Here is a 15,302-nt window from a genome sequence, read left to right as displayed (position 1 = left end):
CGGCCGTCTTCGATTTTCCTCGACATTCTCCGCCCTATTCCCGACAATAGGTCCTGAAAACAACGCAAACAGGAGAAAAGGATTCGCCGGCATACGTCCAATAGCGACGTTGGAGTGACCGAGCAGCGCTTTTGGGCGCGCGAATACGACGCGAGGCGTCCGGATTTCAAATTGAACGACAATCGATTAATATCGCGCGGCTCGATATGTTCTACCTTACCGACAGGTGGGGAACGTCCGAGTGGCGCCGCGCTCGCAACGCCGTGGAACACAGCGGCGCGTTCTGATTCGTCGCTGCGTCGCGTTCAAGTTATCAAACGACCGGCCGACCGTTAGCAAGCGAAAGGACTCTGCGACGAAATTGACTCGCTTGTTCGCGCGAACGCTAGATCGTGAAGATCGAACGTGGTCAGGCGTGCGCGAGGATACACGCGTTCATCGACTCGATCGCCGTTGATGTCGACGTTGTCGGACCTGGTGCAGCTGCGTCTCGAGTGACAAGTGCGAGTGTGAGTACGCATCTCGGCACGGATCCTCTTTGTTCACAGAGGCTGGGTGCAACAAGGAGTGCAAGTGCGAACTTGGTGGTCCTCGAATGTGTGTATGTGTATGTGTGTGTGTGTCTCGACTCTCCGTAAGTAAATTCACGTCTCGTTCATCCCCGTTCTTGCTCGTACGAATTTACTTGATCGAGGTATGTGCGAAGTTTCGCTCAAGTTTTTGGTTAGGGCGGGGGGGAAGGAGGTGAAAGAGCAACAGAGTCAGGGTGACTTTCATCGCGTTCTGATTGATCTAATTGACGATTAGCTCAACTGAAAGAGTTACCAAGTGAACGATAGAAGACAGTTTGTTGTTAAAATCAAAGAAAAAAATTCTCATTTCTTTGTTACGTGTATTAATACAACAAATCGCTTCCAATAAAGCACTGACAGCTCTATTTTGCTAAAGCATAAAGAGTAGTTATATTTTGGTTATCACTGGAAAATAATAATGATAAGTAGAAGTTGGCAGTTTCCGGTTTGTCGATTAAACGTCAATTAATTGCGGGTTCGATGAAAGTCAACGTCGTTTTGCCGCGATCTTGGTTTGTTTTGTCTCAGCCCGAGAGAGAAATAGGGTGGCGTAGAAGCTACAAACTGAAACGATCTGTTATTCCTCACAAACTTCTCGCGACAGCAAGCTCGATGCTCGGGGAGATCCCGCGTTACGACGTGCGAGATAACTTCACGCGAGTAACACGAGTGAGAATCAACAGCGTCAGCTCTTTTTATTAAAAATACACATTTTGAAGCAGATATCAGTAATCAGTTTAACAACAAAACGAAATATTTAGACATTACGTCTGATTTTTGTCAAATCATCTTTATAGAATCGATTTCTTATCAAGAAAAGAAACGACATTATCTACGGTATTTTCCGTTAGGAAACCGAGACAGACGAATTTCCGGCATTTCATCGAAAAGATCCAATTAATTGTCAACAAAATGTCAAGCCCGAGGAGCGCCGGTGGAACTGCTCGCGAAGGCAAGAGAGTGGTGCTGAAAGAAATCACCGCAAGTCTCCACAATTCGACACAGAATCTTCTCCCTCGACAAAAGGTATACTTTTCTACGAATTATCAAATCTTTCATTTTGCTATTATATGTATTTTCACCTTATATTGTGAGTGCAATTCAGAAAATCGTACGAGGGTTGCACGGCGAGAACGGCGTGCACTTTCACGACGATACTTCTCACGTTTGTTTGCGGCGATGTTAATTAGTGCGACTGTGCGAGATTAATTAAAACAGCAGCCGCGGCAGGCCGACCGCGTCCCCCATCCTTCTCTTATCGCGTCTCCGCCTTTCATCCTTCCTCACGCTCGCCTCTCTGTTTTCGTGTCTGACAGTCGCGGACCGAAGAATGTATCCCTATAAATAAACTCCGTATCTCCAGGAGTACCTTGAAACAAAAATAAGTTTCGCTTCCCGCCATGCGGGGAGTATTCCTTTGGCGCGCATAAGGAACGCGGATTTGGCCGTGCGATCGAGCTCTGGTCGCGTTGCAGCGCTAAATCCCCGAACGTTTCCTCGCGCGATACAGAAGAATTCGCGACTTAGATTTCGACGATCGCTTTCTCCAGAAATAGCCAAGACATTGTAATCTGTAATTCAAATAAATTTCGTTTAGCTTTCTTTCCCCGTGCACGATTTGCGAGTACTGTTATTAAACTAGTTCAAACACGATCTCACCACCTCGTAGCATATTTCAACTAGAATTCGTTTTAGATACGATGGGAAATTGATAAACTGTGATGTAACTCTAAAGAAATATAAGATTTTTATTAGGGGATGGTACCGTAGAAACATAAATGTGAAAAAAATTTAATGAAATTATCGGACACAATTGCTGTATTGGTCTTAGATATTAATTTAAAATATATTGCTTAAGAAAGATAAATTGCAAGAAATTTTCATCTTATTGTGCGACAGATTGATAAACTTAATCTAAAGGTAAAGAATATATAACCAGAGACTTTTATAGATTCCAACATAATCTAGAAAGCAATGTTTATAACTTTGTCAATATTAATTTACGTCAAAATTGAATAAAAATATAACTTTTTTAAATTAATTTTTTAGCAAATCGTACGTTCTTTAAGCAATATCTATAGGTTATCTCATTGCATAGATGATCATACATAATTCTCATACATAATTTACAATCTACACATAGACATAGACCATTATAATAAAAAAAAATTGCAAACGCCCAACCTTGATTGTGACCATTCTTTCCGCGACACATTGTCGCGTCACGTGCGTGGAGTGAAATCAAATTTGCCAAGCGGATATAGAATCGTCTTGTGATTTGATATGATGTACGCGAGTCGCATAAAATATGATATTCTACATGACATTGCGTTTTCCTAGATTGGATCTATCCAATTATGTTCCGACAAGATTCACGCATTGTATATTGTACAGCAAAATATTTATAGCGATAATCTCGGCGCTTTATCTCGCCTTGCATCCCTCTGCGTCGTGATTGCACACTCGCCAGTGTTGCAAAGCAATTTACCCATTTCATCACATCGCCCACATTACGTGAACATTTGCACGACGCTAATTCTGCATTGAATCGATTACTAATCTCTAATGAATTCCTTAAGCTTTCGCGCATATGAAGGATTGGCTATGAATTATTTCGATGCAAATTGAGACCTCCAGAAGGTAACTGCGAGGTTTTCGAAGCAGCATAAATTTTTCTAATTTTCTATTTTAACGATTATAGCTTACGACACGACGAAAGAGAGAAGAAATCGATTAGACGCTAAGCGAGTGAGCCAGACGTGCCGTTAGAAGAATAATTAGCGATATAAGTGATATTATCAGCGCACACTTTCATCAAGAGCCGTCCCATTGACGCTCTTCCGACGAGCCTCCGCCGTATTCTTCGTTCGCGATCATGGTGCACTTAGCGGATACTTGCTTTATCACGGGACGTTTCATTACCGAGTATTCCCGCGTTGCTCCAGATAGCGCCACGCCGCTCGTTCACACCGCTCTCACGCGTGGCTCGTTGGCCGATAGTCCTGTTCCCACCACTTCCATAGTTGGTGATCTTTGCGGCATAATGTCCGTACGGCGTGTGCGCGGCTGGTCGGTACCGCGGCTCGGTGCAGAGAATGTTAGTACGCATCATCGTGGCGTGGTGAAGACGATGTTGCTTGCGGCGCAGCCTTTGCCGAAAGTTCGATTAACGCGCGACAACGTCGTCCTGTGAGGCTCCTCACACGCCGAGGATCTTTCCGAAAAGGCTCGTGAAAGGTGAGGCGATCGCCGTTTATCTTTCCCTTTGCACCTACGGCCTGTTCCTCCTCGGCAGCGTCGGCTTCTTGCGCGTGCACATGCACGTACGTGTGCGCCGCGCTGGCTCGAACGTGTTGTTCCGACGACTACGACGGCAGCGGCGATAGTGGTAGTAGTAGTAGTGATTGGTCGTGGTGGTGGATGTCTGAAGTATTGACTAGGGAACGCGGGCGTTGAGCTATTATTAGAATTTTGACGAGAGATATCTGCCGTTGACCTCCCGCCTGGGCCGCGGGCCTTAATTTTGGGCCCGTTTCCGCGGAAGAGGTCCTCCACCTTCCGCTCTCGTCGGGACAACACGGTCGACCGTTATGGCTTTCGGGGCGCCTAGGAGAGCGTCGAATTCTGGAATTGATCGTGAAAGGCCTGGATTTGACACTTGCCGCGGTGTAGTCTTACCGCTCTGATCTTCTCGCATCGCTTATCGCTGTCACCCGTGATTATCCGTCTGCTGGTTATTTGTCATACGTGCAGTCGAGCGTGCCATTTAACTATAGCTTTGCAAAAAATCCACGCTATATGGATCACGCGTATCTGTGTGTCCGGATCTTTGTACCGTATAATTTCCTATCGATGACAAATTGGTTTCTTTTTTTTTTCTTATAATTATAGATATCAGATAGACATATATATGATAAGCCCCAACAGATGTCTATCAATCAATATGTTTTCCTCGCAAGGGTTAATATCCGATCCGATATAATGACGCAATATTGCCGCGATAAGAATAGTGCGCACCTACTTACGAAGGTGCTTGCACGCCAATAGCATGCGCCGTCTAATGTAGCTGAAAACCATCATCACTCGCGTCTAAGCGTTAAGTGGCACGCTTTTTATAAGAGAGAGAGAGAGAGAAAAAGAGTTTCAGAGAAAGGGTTTGTGTCTGACTTAGAAGAGGGATAAGAGACACACCCTGAGATAGTGTTGGAGCTCTCTTTCTCTGTCAACGCGATCAAACGAGAATGAGTCACTGCAGTAGTCGCCTTGCCGTCCCGATGATGTGTCAAGAGCGCGCCGAATAAGGAGACGACGCGAGAGACGCGTGTTTCGCCGTGAATTAGGCTCGATTGTCGTCCGTCCGTCCGCGCGTCTACCCCGCGCGCATTGTCTCTCGTTCGTTGACCTCTGACCTTCTCCAGGAAAAAGAAAAAGAATCAATTTTACATTCCGCCTGCGGCGATCGGCCTGTTTTTCGTCTTCCTAGATAGAGCAACACTGCAACAAGAATTCGACGCTCTCGAGCACAACGATCGCCACAGCAACGCGTTACGTTAGACATTACGTTGACGAATGCAATGAGTCATGGTCTCGATACTACGGCGGAAGAAGAGAGAAAGTCCGACTGTGTCGAAAATAATATCGGCGCATGGTCGGGAAAAATGAGATCGAAGTATCCGCGTCACGTCGCACCGACGGGGCACGTTCCGAGTCGCGAGGGTGTGTGTTGCAATGTCGGCGTCGAATTTAAAGATCCAGACTCGTGCGCCTCTACGGCGGAGGACAATCCGTGTCAAGGGTAAAAGCATAGAAGGGGAAGACTGTCTCACCGTGGGGTTCTGTGAACCCCGCGTGTAAATATGGGAGCACGTTGCGCGCCGGTGACAGCCGAAAGTGGAGGTCCCACGAGGATCATGGGGAATCTTCTGCCGAAGGTAACCCGGCGACTAGGCCGGCAGTAACGAGACGTCTAATTATTGTTTCCTCAATCGTTTCCCCACCTGCCGCACGTCACGCGAGAATTGTTTTGCTCGACGTGCAACGCAGCGCAAATACTCGGTTGTCAGTCAATTACCGCGTCCAAGATAAGATCGTTCATCGCGAACTCGTTGTGCATCGAGCAGTAAGGACGTCTCCTCTCCGTCCTTCCTTCCTGCCGTCGTTATAGTTTCGTAATGTTGGTTTATCCTATCGGTCTGTGTGAGCGAGCGCAGTTGTTCGCGCGTGGTCGGCCAAGTTGGATATCGTGTGCAGGCGTACGCTTCTTGGTCGTTAATTATACAGAGTGTCTGACGCTAAATGTCCCATACTTTGTGTGTACACGTGTATTAGTTCAAACTGAGCGCGAAGTTCCTCTACCATTTTGCAAACAACCATGTAAAATTTCGAGTTATTAATCAAAGAAGATTGGCTAATGATTCGCGATATGGCAGATGAATTACGATAGCGACGCCTGCTATCGTGTGCTTGTAGATTAAGTTAAACTGAATGAGAAAGTCCTCTGTCATTTTGCATATAGATTTTTTAGTTATTAAAGAAAATTTACGGATAATCGCGCTCAATGATGCACCAGTGTGTTCTTCGATTAATAACTTTAAATTTTACGTAGTTTGCAAAATGGTAGAGGAACTTCAGTTCTGTTCAGTCTGATCTAGTCTACGTGTATACGAAGTATGGAACACTTAGCGTCAGACATTCTATAGATAGACGTCACGCGAATGGAAGAACGAATAATTCGAATCGAACATTTATTCCGATCTTTCCGGCTGTGAGCGTTCCGGTGACCTTTCAACTTCGCGATCACTCGTGCTGCTCCGCACTTATCGAATACTTAATCGCAATGAATCCCCTCGATACCGTTACACTTCAGGCCGCGCGAACTGAAGACGTCTACAATTTCCGGCATCTCTTGTCTCCGCTGTAGACCAGCGTAAACCAGCCATGATGTGCTTTCCAGTGGAATACCTTCTCTCACTGTCGCTGTCTCGTGAAAACGAGCGGGACTGACGGTCCACGCTGGTGAAACCTTTCTCTCTTCATCCTCTATCTCTCTCTCTCTCTCTTTCTCTCTCTCTCTCTCTTTCTCGCCGTCTATCGGTGTCTTATAATTAGCCTGAGCGAGGCGCGAGGTGGTTGCGCAATTTGTTTCTCGAAAATCGCCAGACCCGCTGTCAGCTGATCTTCTGACGACGTAGTCGCGAGGCAGTAAACGCCAACGTCTCGCGGACTACACGTCGCCTGCGACTTCGGCATGGAGTACATCAATAGACTTCTCCATCGTTCCACAGCGAACTCGAGAGCGTCTCCGTCGCCCACGCCGACGGTATATTGCGTCGTACACCTTCGAGCGGGCGTTTCCTGTCAAACATTCCTCGCGATCACCCGTTAAATCACGCGACTCAAAGGTCGTGGGGAGCCTCTCTCAATGCCGACGGATTCGGAGAATTCCCTACGTTCCTTTTTTAAAGGAGATTCTCATTCTCACGCATTTACCACGAAACGTGCTCGGCGGATACTTCATTCAATTCCGGACACGGTGAACTCCCGTGAGGCGTTCTAATGCGTCTTATATTTTCAGAGCGGCGGCAACGACAGTCCTGTGCCGAAGACAGCGGAGCATGAGGTCAAGGTTCGTTTTGCCCGCGAATTCGCCGACGTAGGATCAGCCGTCACGTGCTTGGTTCCGGAGAGCTTGTCGTCGGCCAGCAGCTTCCACAGCCTCAGCAGCACCCTCAGCACCAAGAGCAGCAGCGGTATATGCCCGGACTCGTCGTTCGACACTCCAGATGACATCGCGAACACCTCTTACACAAACTCCAACATTCCCGGCGTGGAGGACCTGATCCTCGGGTGCGCTGAAATTCGCTTGGGAAACGAGCAGATATACGTGGACGCGCCTGACGTCTCGCAGGATCTGAATCTCAGTCAAGACCAGACCTTCACGTCCGCCACGGACGAGTCACAGTTTCACACGAGCGATTGTTCTCTCACCGAGGACTTGCTGAAGCCTAACACCACCGTGATCATCGGTAATGAGTCGCAGGTGATCGAGACGAATTCCCAATCTCACAACACGACGCACGTGTCGTTGAATCAGACCCATACTTCGGCGTCTAGTAGCACGCTTTCTGCTGATGATAAGCAGTCCGTGAGCCCCACGGAAGAATACGTACCGCAGGCAGAAGAGTCAATCGAGAGGTCTGTTCCGCCGCAGGAAAGTGATGATACAACGAGTGAGGCTGAGACATGCAGCATCACGACTAGTACGATAAAGGATTCATCAGCTGCGAATAATGTGGATAGTGATCAGTTGGATGTAACAACCGCCATTTCACCAGACAATTCGTTCGCTAGTGCGGCCACTGTTAATGAAGAGCAAACGGTAGAAAGTGCCGAGACATTGTCGTCGGAAGATTTCGAATCGTGCGCTACCCATATTTCCGCTCCGTCCACATCGGAGGTTCTATTGGCGCAATATGCGGAGGATCCATATTTGTTACCCAATATATCTAGCGTATCGTCACCCTTAGAAAACACCGATGATAAATTGAAAGATAATAGTGCGCAGGATTTACCGGGACCCGCAAAAAACGCATCAGCGCTGGCAGCGTTATCACCTGCTGATGATACCGATCGAAGATCATTAACGCAGGTAATTGTAAATAGCTCTGATGCTCAAGCAGAAAAGAGCGAAATTGGCAAGGAACAAGGTTCTCCTCAGTTAGATCAACAAGAGAACAGCATTCAGTTATTGAGCAATATTACAGAATCGGGAATATTGGAAGTTCAAGAAAATCTGCAGACTAGCCTTGACACGCAAAATTTAGAAGTAAATAATAGTGCAGCATTGAGTGAAACGCAAACTTTTGCACCTAAAGAAGATATTGCCATATGTAACGAGGTCATAGAACAACAAGACCCGTCAGAGACTGTAATTATACAAAAGGACGAAGATTTTGTGGAAAATACAACTTCAACGGTTGCAAAGAAGGAGATATCCATTGATGAGACTCTCGATCGTACGCTTACGTTACAAGAGTTCGATGTAGACTTCGCGACCGCGTCGATTGAAGACCAGTACTTAAATTTTAAACCTCAACGACAGAGCACCACGTTGACATTATCCACGGAAAAATCGAGTTTTGAGGAATTTAAATCCACAGCGGAGGAAGTTACTAATGATCTGCTCAATTCCTCGCTGGAGCTCGCGGAGGAAGCAAATACGTTTGTCAGTGCAACATCCACGAGTAAGTGCAAGTTTCTCTTTAGAAACTTTTTAAGTAAACACATGTGAGATATTTATTGATCGAGTGAATTTCGCTTTACAGTTTTTCAAGATCCCTCGACGTTTGATTTCTTGCTAGCGCGCAGTAACTCCAGCCATCCAATAGATCGTCTTAGAAAAGAATCTTTGTACGTTAAGTTTGACCCATTGGTATCGAATGCCATTATGTTGCCTCAAGGGAACGCTCAACCGATTAACGAAGAACAGAATGACAAAAACGAGTCGCCACTCCCTAACGTTGTTACACCAAAACGTAATCCTGCCATAGCAGCTATAGACAGACTGCTCTTTTATAGCCCTCTGCCTAGTGGGACGGTGCAGAAGTTAGAGGAAGCTCAAGAAAAAAATGTAAGTTAAAATATATCTGCTCTTTCTTTTTTAATTTCCAGTCGTCACACGCACAGTTAATATGTACATTAAATATATATTTTAAATACACTATCTTGAGTCTATCGTTAACAAGAAGAAATTTTTCCTCAGGAACAACCAGTAGAAGAGCCTAAATCCGACGCACCACTTATTGCCGATATAAATATAGCCGAGGAACTTGGACTTGTAAAGTCGACGGTTCTACGATTAGAGGAGGAATTAGACAAGCAAAAAAAATACGCAGCAGAATTGGAAAAGCAAAACGCAACCTCCCAAGAAAAAATGAATAAACTGCAAGCACAAGTAGCACAAGAAATAAAAATGAAATCTCAGATGAGGTAAGCGATTTTTTTTTTTTTTTTTTAATAATAAATTACGTTTAGAGTCAATTACATGTGAAAATAATGGCTCTAGTGTCGTCGTGGAAGAATACGAGAAGTCGATTAGCAGATTACTTACCGAGCGGGAGAGGGATCGCACGAACTTCGAACAAGAGAAGGCGAAACTGCAAGAAGAGCTGCAAGCTACGAATCGTCATCTGACTAATACGGAAGCGGCGTTCAATGATGTACACCAAAAATACGAGAGGCTCAAAGGGGTTGTATCAGTGTACAAAAATAATGAAACTGTATTAAAAGAAAGTGTACAGGAGAATGTAGATACTATAAAGACGTTGGAGACGCGGTATGATCAACTGAAGGACCACGCAATGGCTCAGCTAGAAAAGTATGCGATCGAGGATCCTTGTCATTTTATTTATAAAAAAAGAACTTCGTTACTTATCAAAGGCCTCCGGTATAAAAGCCATTCCATAATTAGACGGAATTTTTTTATAAAAAAAAAAGACAAACTATAGATTTCTCCTGCGGGGGATATACGCCGTCTCTTGCGTCTCTCGAGGAAATAAATATGTTCTTTCTAATTTTAGAGCTAATCTGGAGTTGGACGGAATACGAAAGCAAAACGAAGCGGAGACGGTGAAACTGCATGCGATGATAAGAAAAGCGGAACTCAAGAGCAATTCGCTCGCGGAACTTGTGGAACAGAAAACCAAGGAGAACAAAGAACTCGCGAAAATTCTAGACGAGGTTATTGCCAGGGTCGGTCACGGAAATCAAGAGTGAAAATAATTATAACGAAGTATCGCGATTAGTCTTTATTTTTTTACTCGTCCTCACTGTCTTAGATATAACTATATGTTAGATGTGATTGATGTATGTATACATGCGTTAATTTGTCGAATTTTTAATTGCAAATTTCGTTTCACTTCGAAAGAGCGACTTTTATTAATTATTTATAAGTTGTGATATATAACTATTTTAAAGCTAATAAAATTATGCATATTAAAAACACGCTCTCGCTTTTGTATGGTTAAAAAATATTTAATACCCTCCAAAATGAATGTAACAGCATACAAATCCCGTTTTTAGATCTTACATTGTTACTATGGTACACATTTCATCCTTTCCTAGATTATTTTATAGATTAAATTAAATAAAAGTCATAGTGTGTAAAACACACGTCGGCTAAACTTATAAGTAACCATACGTAGTCGCTTGATATCCACTTCGCCGAAGAGAAAATTTCGGACAATTTTCCACATTTTACTACTTGTATCGACAAGAACTGTCAATCCGTTGATCTAGTGTCTATAAGGAACAGTACGTGATGCTTAGCTAATTTCAACATACGTTCGCTTGTACTACCAGGTTTCCGCGGGATATTCTTATTTTCGAGATCAGGCATAAGTTTTTTTATTGTGCGCGCCAGATTCGCAGCGTATGGCTTAAATCTCGGATGATTCATACCGATGCCTTTGCTTCGTAATGCCTCTGCAACTGCCCAAAGTAACTTCTGAAAATAAGTAAACCAAAAAATTAGCATCGAGTATCCATCGAGTGTACAATAAATATATCGAAGCCAGCAAAAGAGACGACATACTTTTCTGTGTACATCGCTGAGTTCGTTTCTTTCTTGATTAAAAGACATTTCATTCTTTAATAAAATATTACTCGATGAATGTCTATCCCATATAACTTTCGAGCTATTCTCTAATTCGTGCGTGCAGTCAAAAGACAAACTCTTCGCCCACTTGATTCGTGGTCCTTGTAGTTCCTCGTCACACTTTCTTTTTCTGCTTTCTTTCAAGAGTGTCTGTTCCGTATTGTCGGACTCGGTTTCCTTCTTGTGTGTCGGCGGGAACAGAACGCGTTTGATTTTAAGAGTATCCGCATTGCTTGCATTTAATAATTTACTGGGACCAGCGTGATCCGTGGGAGGGCTTTGAAATAACGCGCGTCTCGAAGTTTCCAGCTTAGATTTACGCGGACTCGACCCGTCCAACGTTAATCTCCGTGTCACTCTCTTCAGTGCCGAATTTCTCGGACTTTTGCCTCGTGGGCTCTTTCCTCGTGGACTTTTACCCCGTGGACTTTTACCTCTTGGACTCTTACCTCTTGAACTCTTACCCTTGGGACTTTTTCCCTTTTTACATATAGGTTTCCTAAATTTTAAGAGTATAAAATTTATCCTTCTATTTTTTTTAATGCCATAGTATTTCCTCCAACACGCACCTAATCTGTAACATTAACTGTCTTTTGTCGGTGACGCCCAATCCTTGTAAATTAGCACTAGAAAAGGTCCTGCGTCTTCTGGCTAAGTATGTCAATCTTTTTCCCGGGCTCTGACCGTTCTCACGCTTGGCCAGTAAACTTCGTTTTCTCGGACTTCCTGTTGGCTGTTTCGAAAACCATATATTACAAGTTGACTGTGTTTCTGCTCCTATGTACCTTTCACATAATTTAATTGTTAAATTCTCAAATTCTTCCATAGCCTTGTTTCTGTTGTAGCTGAGAAATATAAAAAAAGAAATATATATATATATAAATAAGGTATAGAATTATATTTTTAATATTTTTAATAATATTTTTAATAATTAGAAGTGTTAACATACTGTATGCCATGGAATTTATGAGAGAATGCCTGAGGCCATGTTAAAGCTGTAGTTTCGACTTCACTAATTGTGTGATATAGGAGAGGAGATTGTTTTTTAAATACATTTGAGTTATTCTCAATTGATGGAACTTTAATTGTCTGTATCATTCCATTTATTGAACTTTTTGTCTCCTCAGGAAGATTGTACTGTAGACTTAAATTATCACTACTACCATTATCATTGTTTACATCTAATTTCGTGCTATCTGTATTAATTGATAAATCACAAGCATTAAAAGCATTTGTTAAATTCCTCGAAGGACCCTTTGTACATTGATAAGAAATATTTCTATTAGTTACTTCCGAAGTCACTTGATTCGTAGGTTTTACATTCCTTTCAGACTCTAAACTTTCATTTGGCAATGGACAATCAATCCAGAATAATTGACGGTTTTCATGAATACGTTGTAAAAAATCAGAACAATTGCTCTGACATATTGTATGTTTTGGTGGTGGTGGAACACCACTTAAAAACTTATTAATTCTAGCTAGCAGATAATTATCTGATTTCACAACCAATTCAGCTTGAGAAGGTTTCTCAAGGCTAATTGCTCCTAACGCATGGTCATTGGATGATGTGGTATCTTTTTTATCATCTACCTCACTTTCCCTATCACTATCAAACATTTCAGGACTAGAGACATTAGGGAATGTCCCTGTGATTTGTGAGTTATAATTTGGACTGGCAAAACAGCAATCCATGGCATTCTCTAAAAAATAGAAAATATTAATGAGAAATCTTTTGTGAGATAATAATGAATATAACAACTACACATGTGCACTTATCATGACACTAAATCAAGGATAACCCTTATTTCATAATCATGTATATGATTATATATGTATGATTATACATGTATTTAATTATACATATTATTTTTTCTATTGTAATAGCTATGTACTAAATTATATATAATACTATTTTGATGATATTTAAGATACATACTATGGAGCAAAAATAATTTCTACAACTTATAGAACAACAAATAACTGTATTCATTCTTTATCAATCATCCAAAAGTCTCAATGTTTATTTATTAATTTAATATCAAATACTGAAAATATTCACACGCATAGTAAACAGACTCCATTATGTTTCAATAGAATTTTCTTTGTGAAGATTTATGAAACATACCAGGGGATTTACTTTGACAACCGTTAGTTATCGAGTTAATAATAGTCTGCCATCTGACAACGGGCCAACAGCAGCAATAATTGGCAAAAAAAGGTATGTGTGTGGCCAACTGAATTTAACCTAACTTAAAGGAGTATCCTTGAATCTCCTTCATTCATCCGCATAAGTCGTACACGAGGTTCGTTAACCTTTCGCGAGATGCATTAATTTTATCGGATAAATATTTTACATAATCTCTTTATTGTAAAATTATCAATGACCTGCGTCGTGGCTAAATAAACATAAAAATCGCTCTCCCTCTCATTCACTACACACGGGTAAAAATTCAAAAAAGTAATCCAACGGTTATGATCAATCAATAATTTGATCTTTGAGACTTTTGACTGATATTAAATTACGAGTTTATTTCCACGCGAGACCGTGAAAAAATGCTTATGCAAATACATATATAAGTATACATTCACATTTACTCACGTTCCAATAATATTGACAGTCACGAGAACCTTCTTTCTCTTATTCTTTTTCTTTTATAGAAAATTATCAATACTCTCTAGAACGCAACATTAATTTTCCGTCCAATAATCAGCACTGACCACGGGTCAAGCTTGTTTGTGTTTCAAATCCTGAAAGATCAGGATAATCATACCGTTGCACACTCACAAGCGCTACATCCACAAGTAGACACATACGTTTACTCTTTTCAGCTGCTATGCGACTACGTCGACATCATCAGAGGCTTTTACGAGGAAGCGCAGCTGTGATTAACTGTAACACTTCGGCTAATTCCGTGGCACGTTCGGATATATTCGGGATTTCACCTGTCACCATACCGTCTCGTTAAATAAATTCTATAAACGTACCTTTAGGCTGCGTTCGGAAACATTACCCAAATGTACCCGTTGCGTTAGAGTGAGCGAAATACAAGAGTGAGATAAAAAGAGAGGAAGAGTACTCGAGTAACGTTTCCGAACGCAGTCTTAAATAGGAGCGTCGAGCGTTAAAGTGTTAGCCAATCAATGTATCAAGTCCCAGAAGTATACTTATAGTTCTTGCGGAAAGTGACATGTTGATTGACTACCGCTTTAACGCTCGATGCTCGATGCTCTCATGTACAGGCACCTTAATAGTTACTTTTCAGCAAGAAACATAAAGTCGTTTCATTGGCTAGATATCATCTACAAATTATGTTTAGATAACATCTAGCCAATGAAACGATTGCGTTTGTCTAGACTAAAGCTAATATCACATGCATCGTACAAGTATTGTCGAACGTAACGATTGGCTGGTAGATACAATTCTTCTAAGATTTTTAACTTTTTCTTTCATAACTTTTTGCAACTTTTCTGCTATTGAGCTAATTGCATATTTTACTGGCTCGAATGGTTCGACTGGGTTAAGCCACTCTGGGTTATTAAACCTACGTTTATTGGTCGAACAAGTACTTATAATTTTTATGATTGGCTAGTAGAGACTTATTCGCTCTCAGACCGATTAACCCAGGGCCAGTCGAACACGCTATAAGTTTGTCTTGCTTTAGGTTAGTCCCGAGCCACAATAGGTGTAGTAAACTTTAAGCCTTAAAAAATTGACCAATCACAGTCGATTATTCTTCTCAAATTTGACTATAATTGATCAATTTCTTAAGGCTGAAAGCTTACTACACCTATTGTGGATCGGGACTAATGGCTCTCGCAGCCAGTGCGATGCGCGACGCGACACACGATATGCGACGAGCGATATCCAATGAGCGTATTGGTATTCCGGAAAAGCTGTATGCTCATTGGATATCGCGCATCGCATATCGCGTGTCGCGTCGCAAATCGCGCTGGCTGCGAGGCCATAAGACTGCGTTCAGATTCCTTACCTTTCCTAGAAATGCTATAGTATATGTAACATAGTGCGCGTTCAGCGGAAAAAGCACTCAGTGAGCAGTCAGCGATTATTGGTTCTT

The 15,302-nt window shown here is 42.5% G+C and overlaps 3 protein-coding genes across 7 annotated transcripts; 1 reads left to right on the top strand and 2 right to left on the bottom strand.

The window, feature by feature from the left end:
• The first annotated feature begins 309 nt into the window (after nt 1-309).
• Nucleotides 310-10,574, top strand: LOC116846321 (transforming acidic coiled-coil-containing protein 3). Of its 5 annotated transcripts, none has more exons than XM_032820011.1 (7): nt 310-509; nt 1,424-1,598; nt 7,147-8,815; nt 8,897-9,201; nt 9,334-9,560; nt 9,637-9,948; nt 10,151-10,574. In XM_032820011.1, exons 2-7 carry the CDS (start codon nt 1,485-1,487, stop codon nt 10,344-10,346), a joined length of 2,823 nt encoding a protein of 940 aa, XP_032675902.1. In that variant the 5' UTR covers nt 310-509; nt 1,424-1,484; the 3' UTR covers nt 10,347-10,574. The 5 variants fall into 5 exon arrangements, with proteins under 5 accessions (XP_032675902.1, XP_032675900.1, XP_032675901.1 ...); XM_032820009.1 differs by having other exon boundaries at nt 310-597; XM_032820010.1 differs by having other exon boundaries at nt 310-634.
• On the bottom strand, nt 1,249-4,601 carry LOC116846324. Its single transcript, XM_032820015.1, has 2 exons — nt 3,495-4,601; nt 1,249-2,143 (listed from the first exon to the last, which is right to left on the bottom strand). The coding sequence occupies exons 1-2, from the start codon at nt 3,682-3,684 to the stop codon at nt 1,911-1,913; spliced, it is 423 nt and encodes a 140-aa protein (XP_032675906.1). The 5' UTR covers nt 3,685-4,601; the 3' UTR covers nt 1,249-1,910.
• On the bottom strand, nt 10,364-14,323 carry LOC116846323. The gene is made up of 6 exons (XM_032820014.1): nt 14,041-14,323; nt 13,826-13,974; nt 12,176-12,926; nt 11,796-12,071; nt 11,164-11,725; nt 10,364-11,076 (listed from the first exon to the last, which is right to left on the bottom strand). The coding sequence occupies exons 3-6, from the start codon at nt 12,916-12,918 to the stop codon at nt 10,852-10,854; spliced, it is 1,806 nt and encodes a 601-aa protein (XP_032675905.1). The 5' UTR covers nt 12,919-12,926; nt 13,826-13,974; nt 14,041-14,323; the 3' UTR covers nt 10,364-10,851.
• Between the last annotated feature and the right edge of the window lie 979 nt (nt 14,324-15,302).

This window comes from Odontomachus brunneus, unplaced genomic scaffold, assembly GCF_010583005.1.
Source record: "Odontomachus brunneus isolate Ranch 3 - 2012 unplaced genomic scaffold, Obru_v1 Obru_scaffold_063, whole genome shotgun sequence".
Taxonomy (NCBI): domain Eukaryota; kingdom Metazoa; phylum Arthropoda; class Insecta; order Hymenoptera; family Formicidae; genus Odontomachus; species Odontomachus brunneus.
This window is presented reverse-complemented; position numbering and strand designations above follow the sequence as displayed.

Excerpts from the sequence above, each read along its gene's own strand:
- LOC116846321 (XM_032820009.1), top strand. Across the intron at positions 1,599-7,146 it reads ATCTTCTCCCTCGACAAAAG|AGCGGCGGCAACGACAGTCC; the intron begins GTATACTTTTCT and ends TTATATTTTCAG. Across the intron at positions 9,949-10,150 it reads GCAATGGCTCAGCTAGAAAA|AGCTAATCTGGAGTTGGACG; the intron begins GTATGCGATCGA and ends TTCTAATTTTAG.
- LOC116846324 (XM_032820015.1), bottom strand. The coding sequence starts at position 3,684 with ATGATGCGTACTAACATTCTCTGCACCGAGCCGCGGTACCGACCAGCC. Across the intron at positions 2,144-3,494 it reads GAGCAACGCGGGAATACTCG|ATTACAATGTCTTGGCTATT; the intron begins GTAATGAAACGT and ends TTTGAATTACAG.
- LOC116846323 (XM_032820014.1), bottom strand. The coding sequence starts at position 12,918 with ATGGATTGCTGTTTTGCCAGTCCAAATTATAACTCACAAATCACAGGG. Across the intron at positions 11,726-11,795 it reads CAGTTAATGTTACAGATTAG|GAAACCTATATGTAAAAAGG; the intron begins GTGCGTGTTGGA and ends CTTAAAATTTAG. Across the intron at positions 11,077-11,163 it reads TCAGCGATGTACACAGAAAA|AAGTTACTTTGGGCAGTTGC; the intron begins GTATGTCGTCTC and ends ACTTATTTTCAG.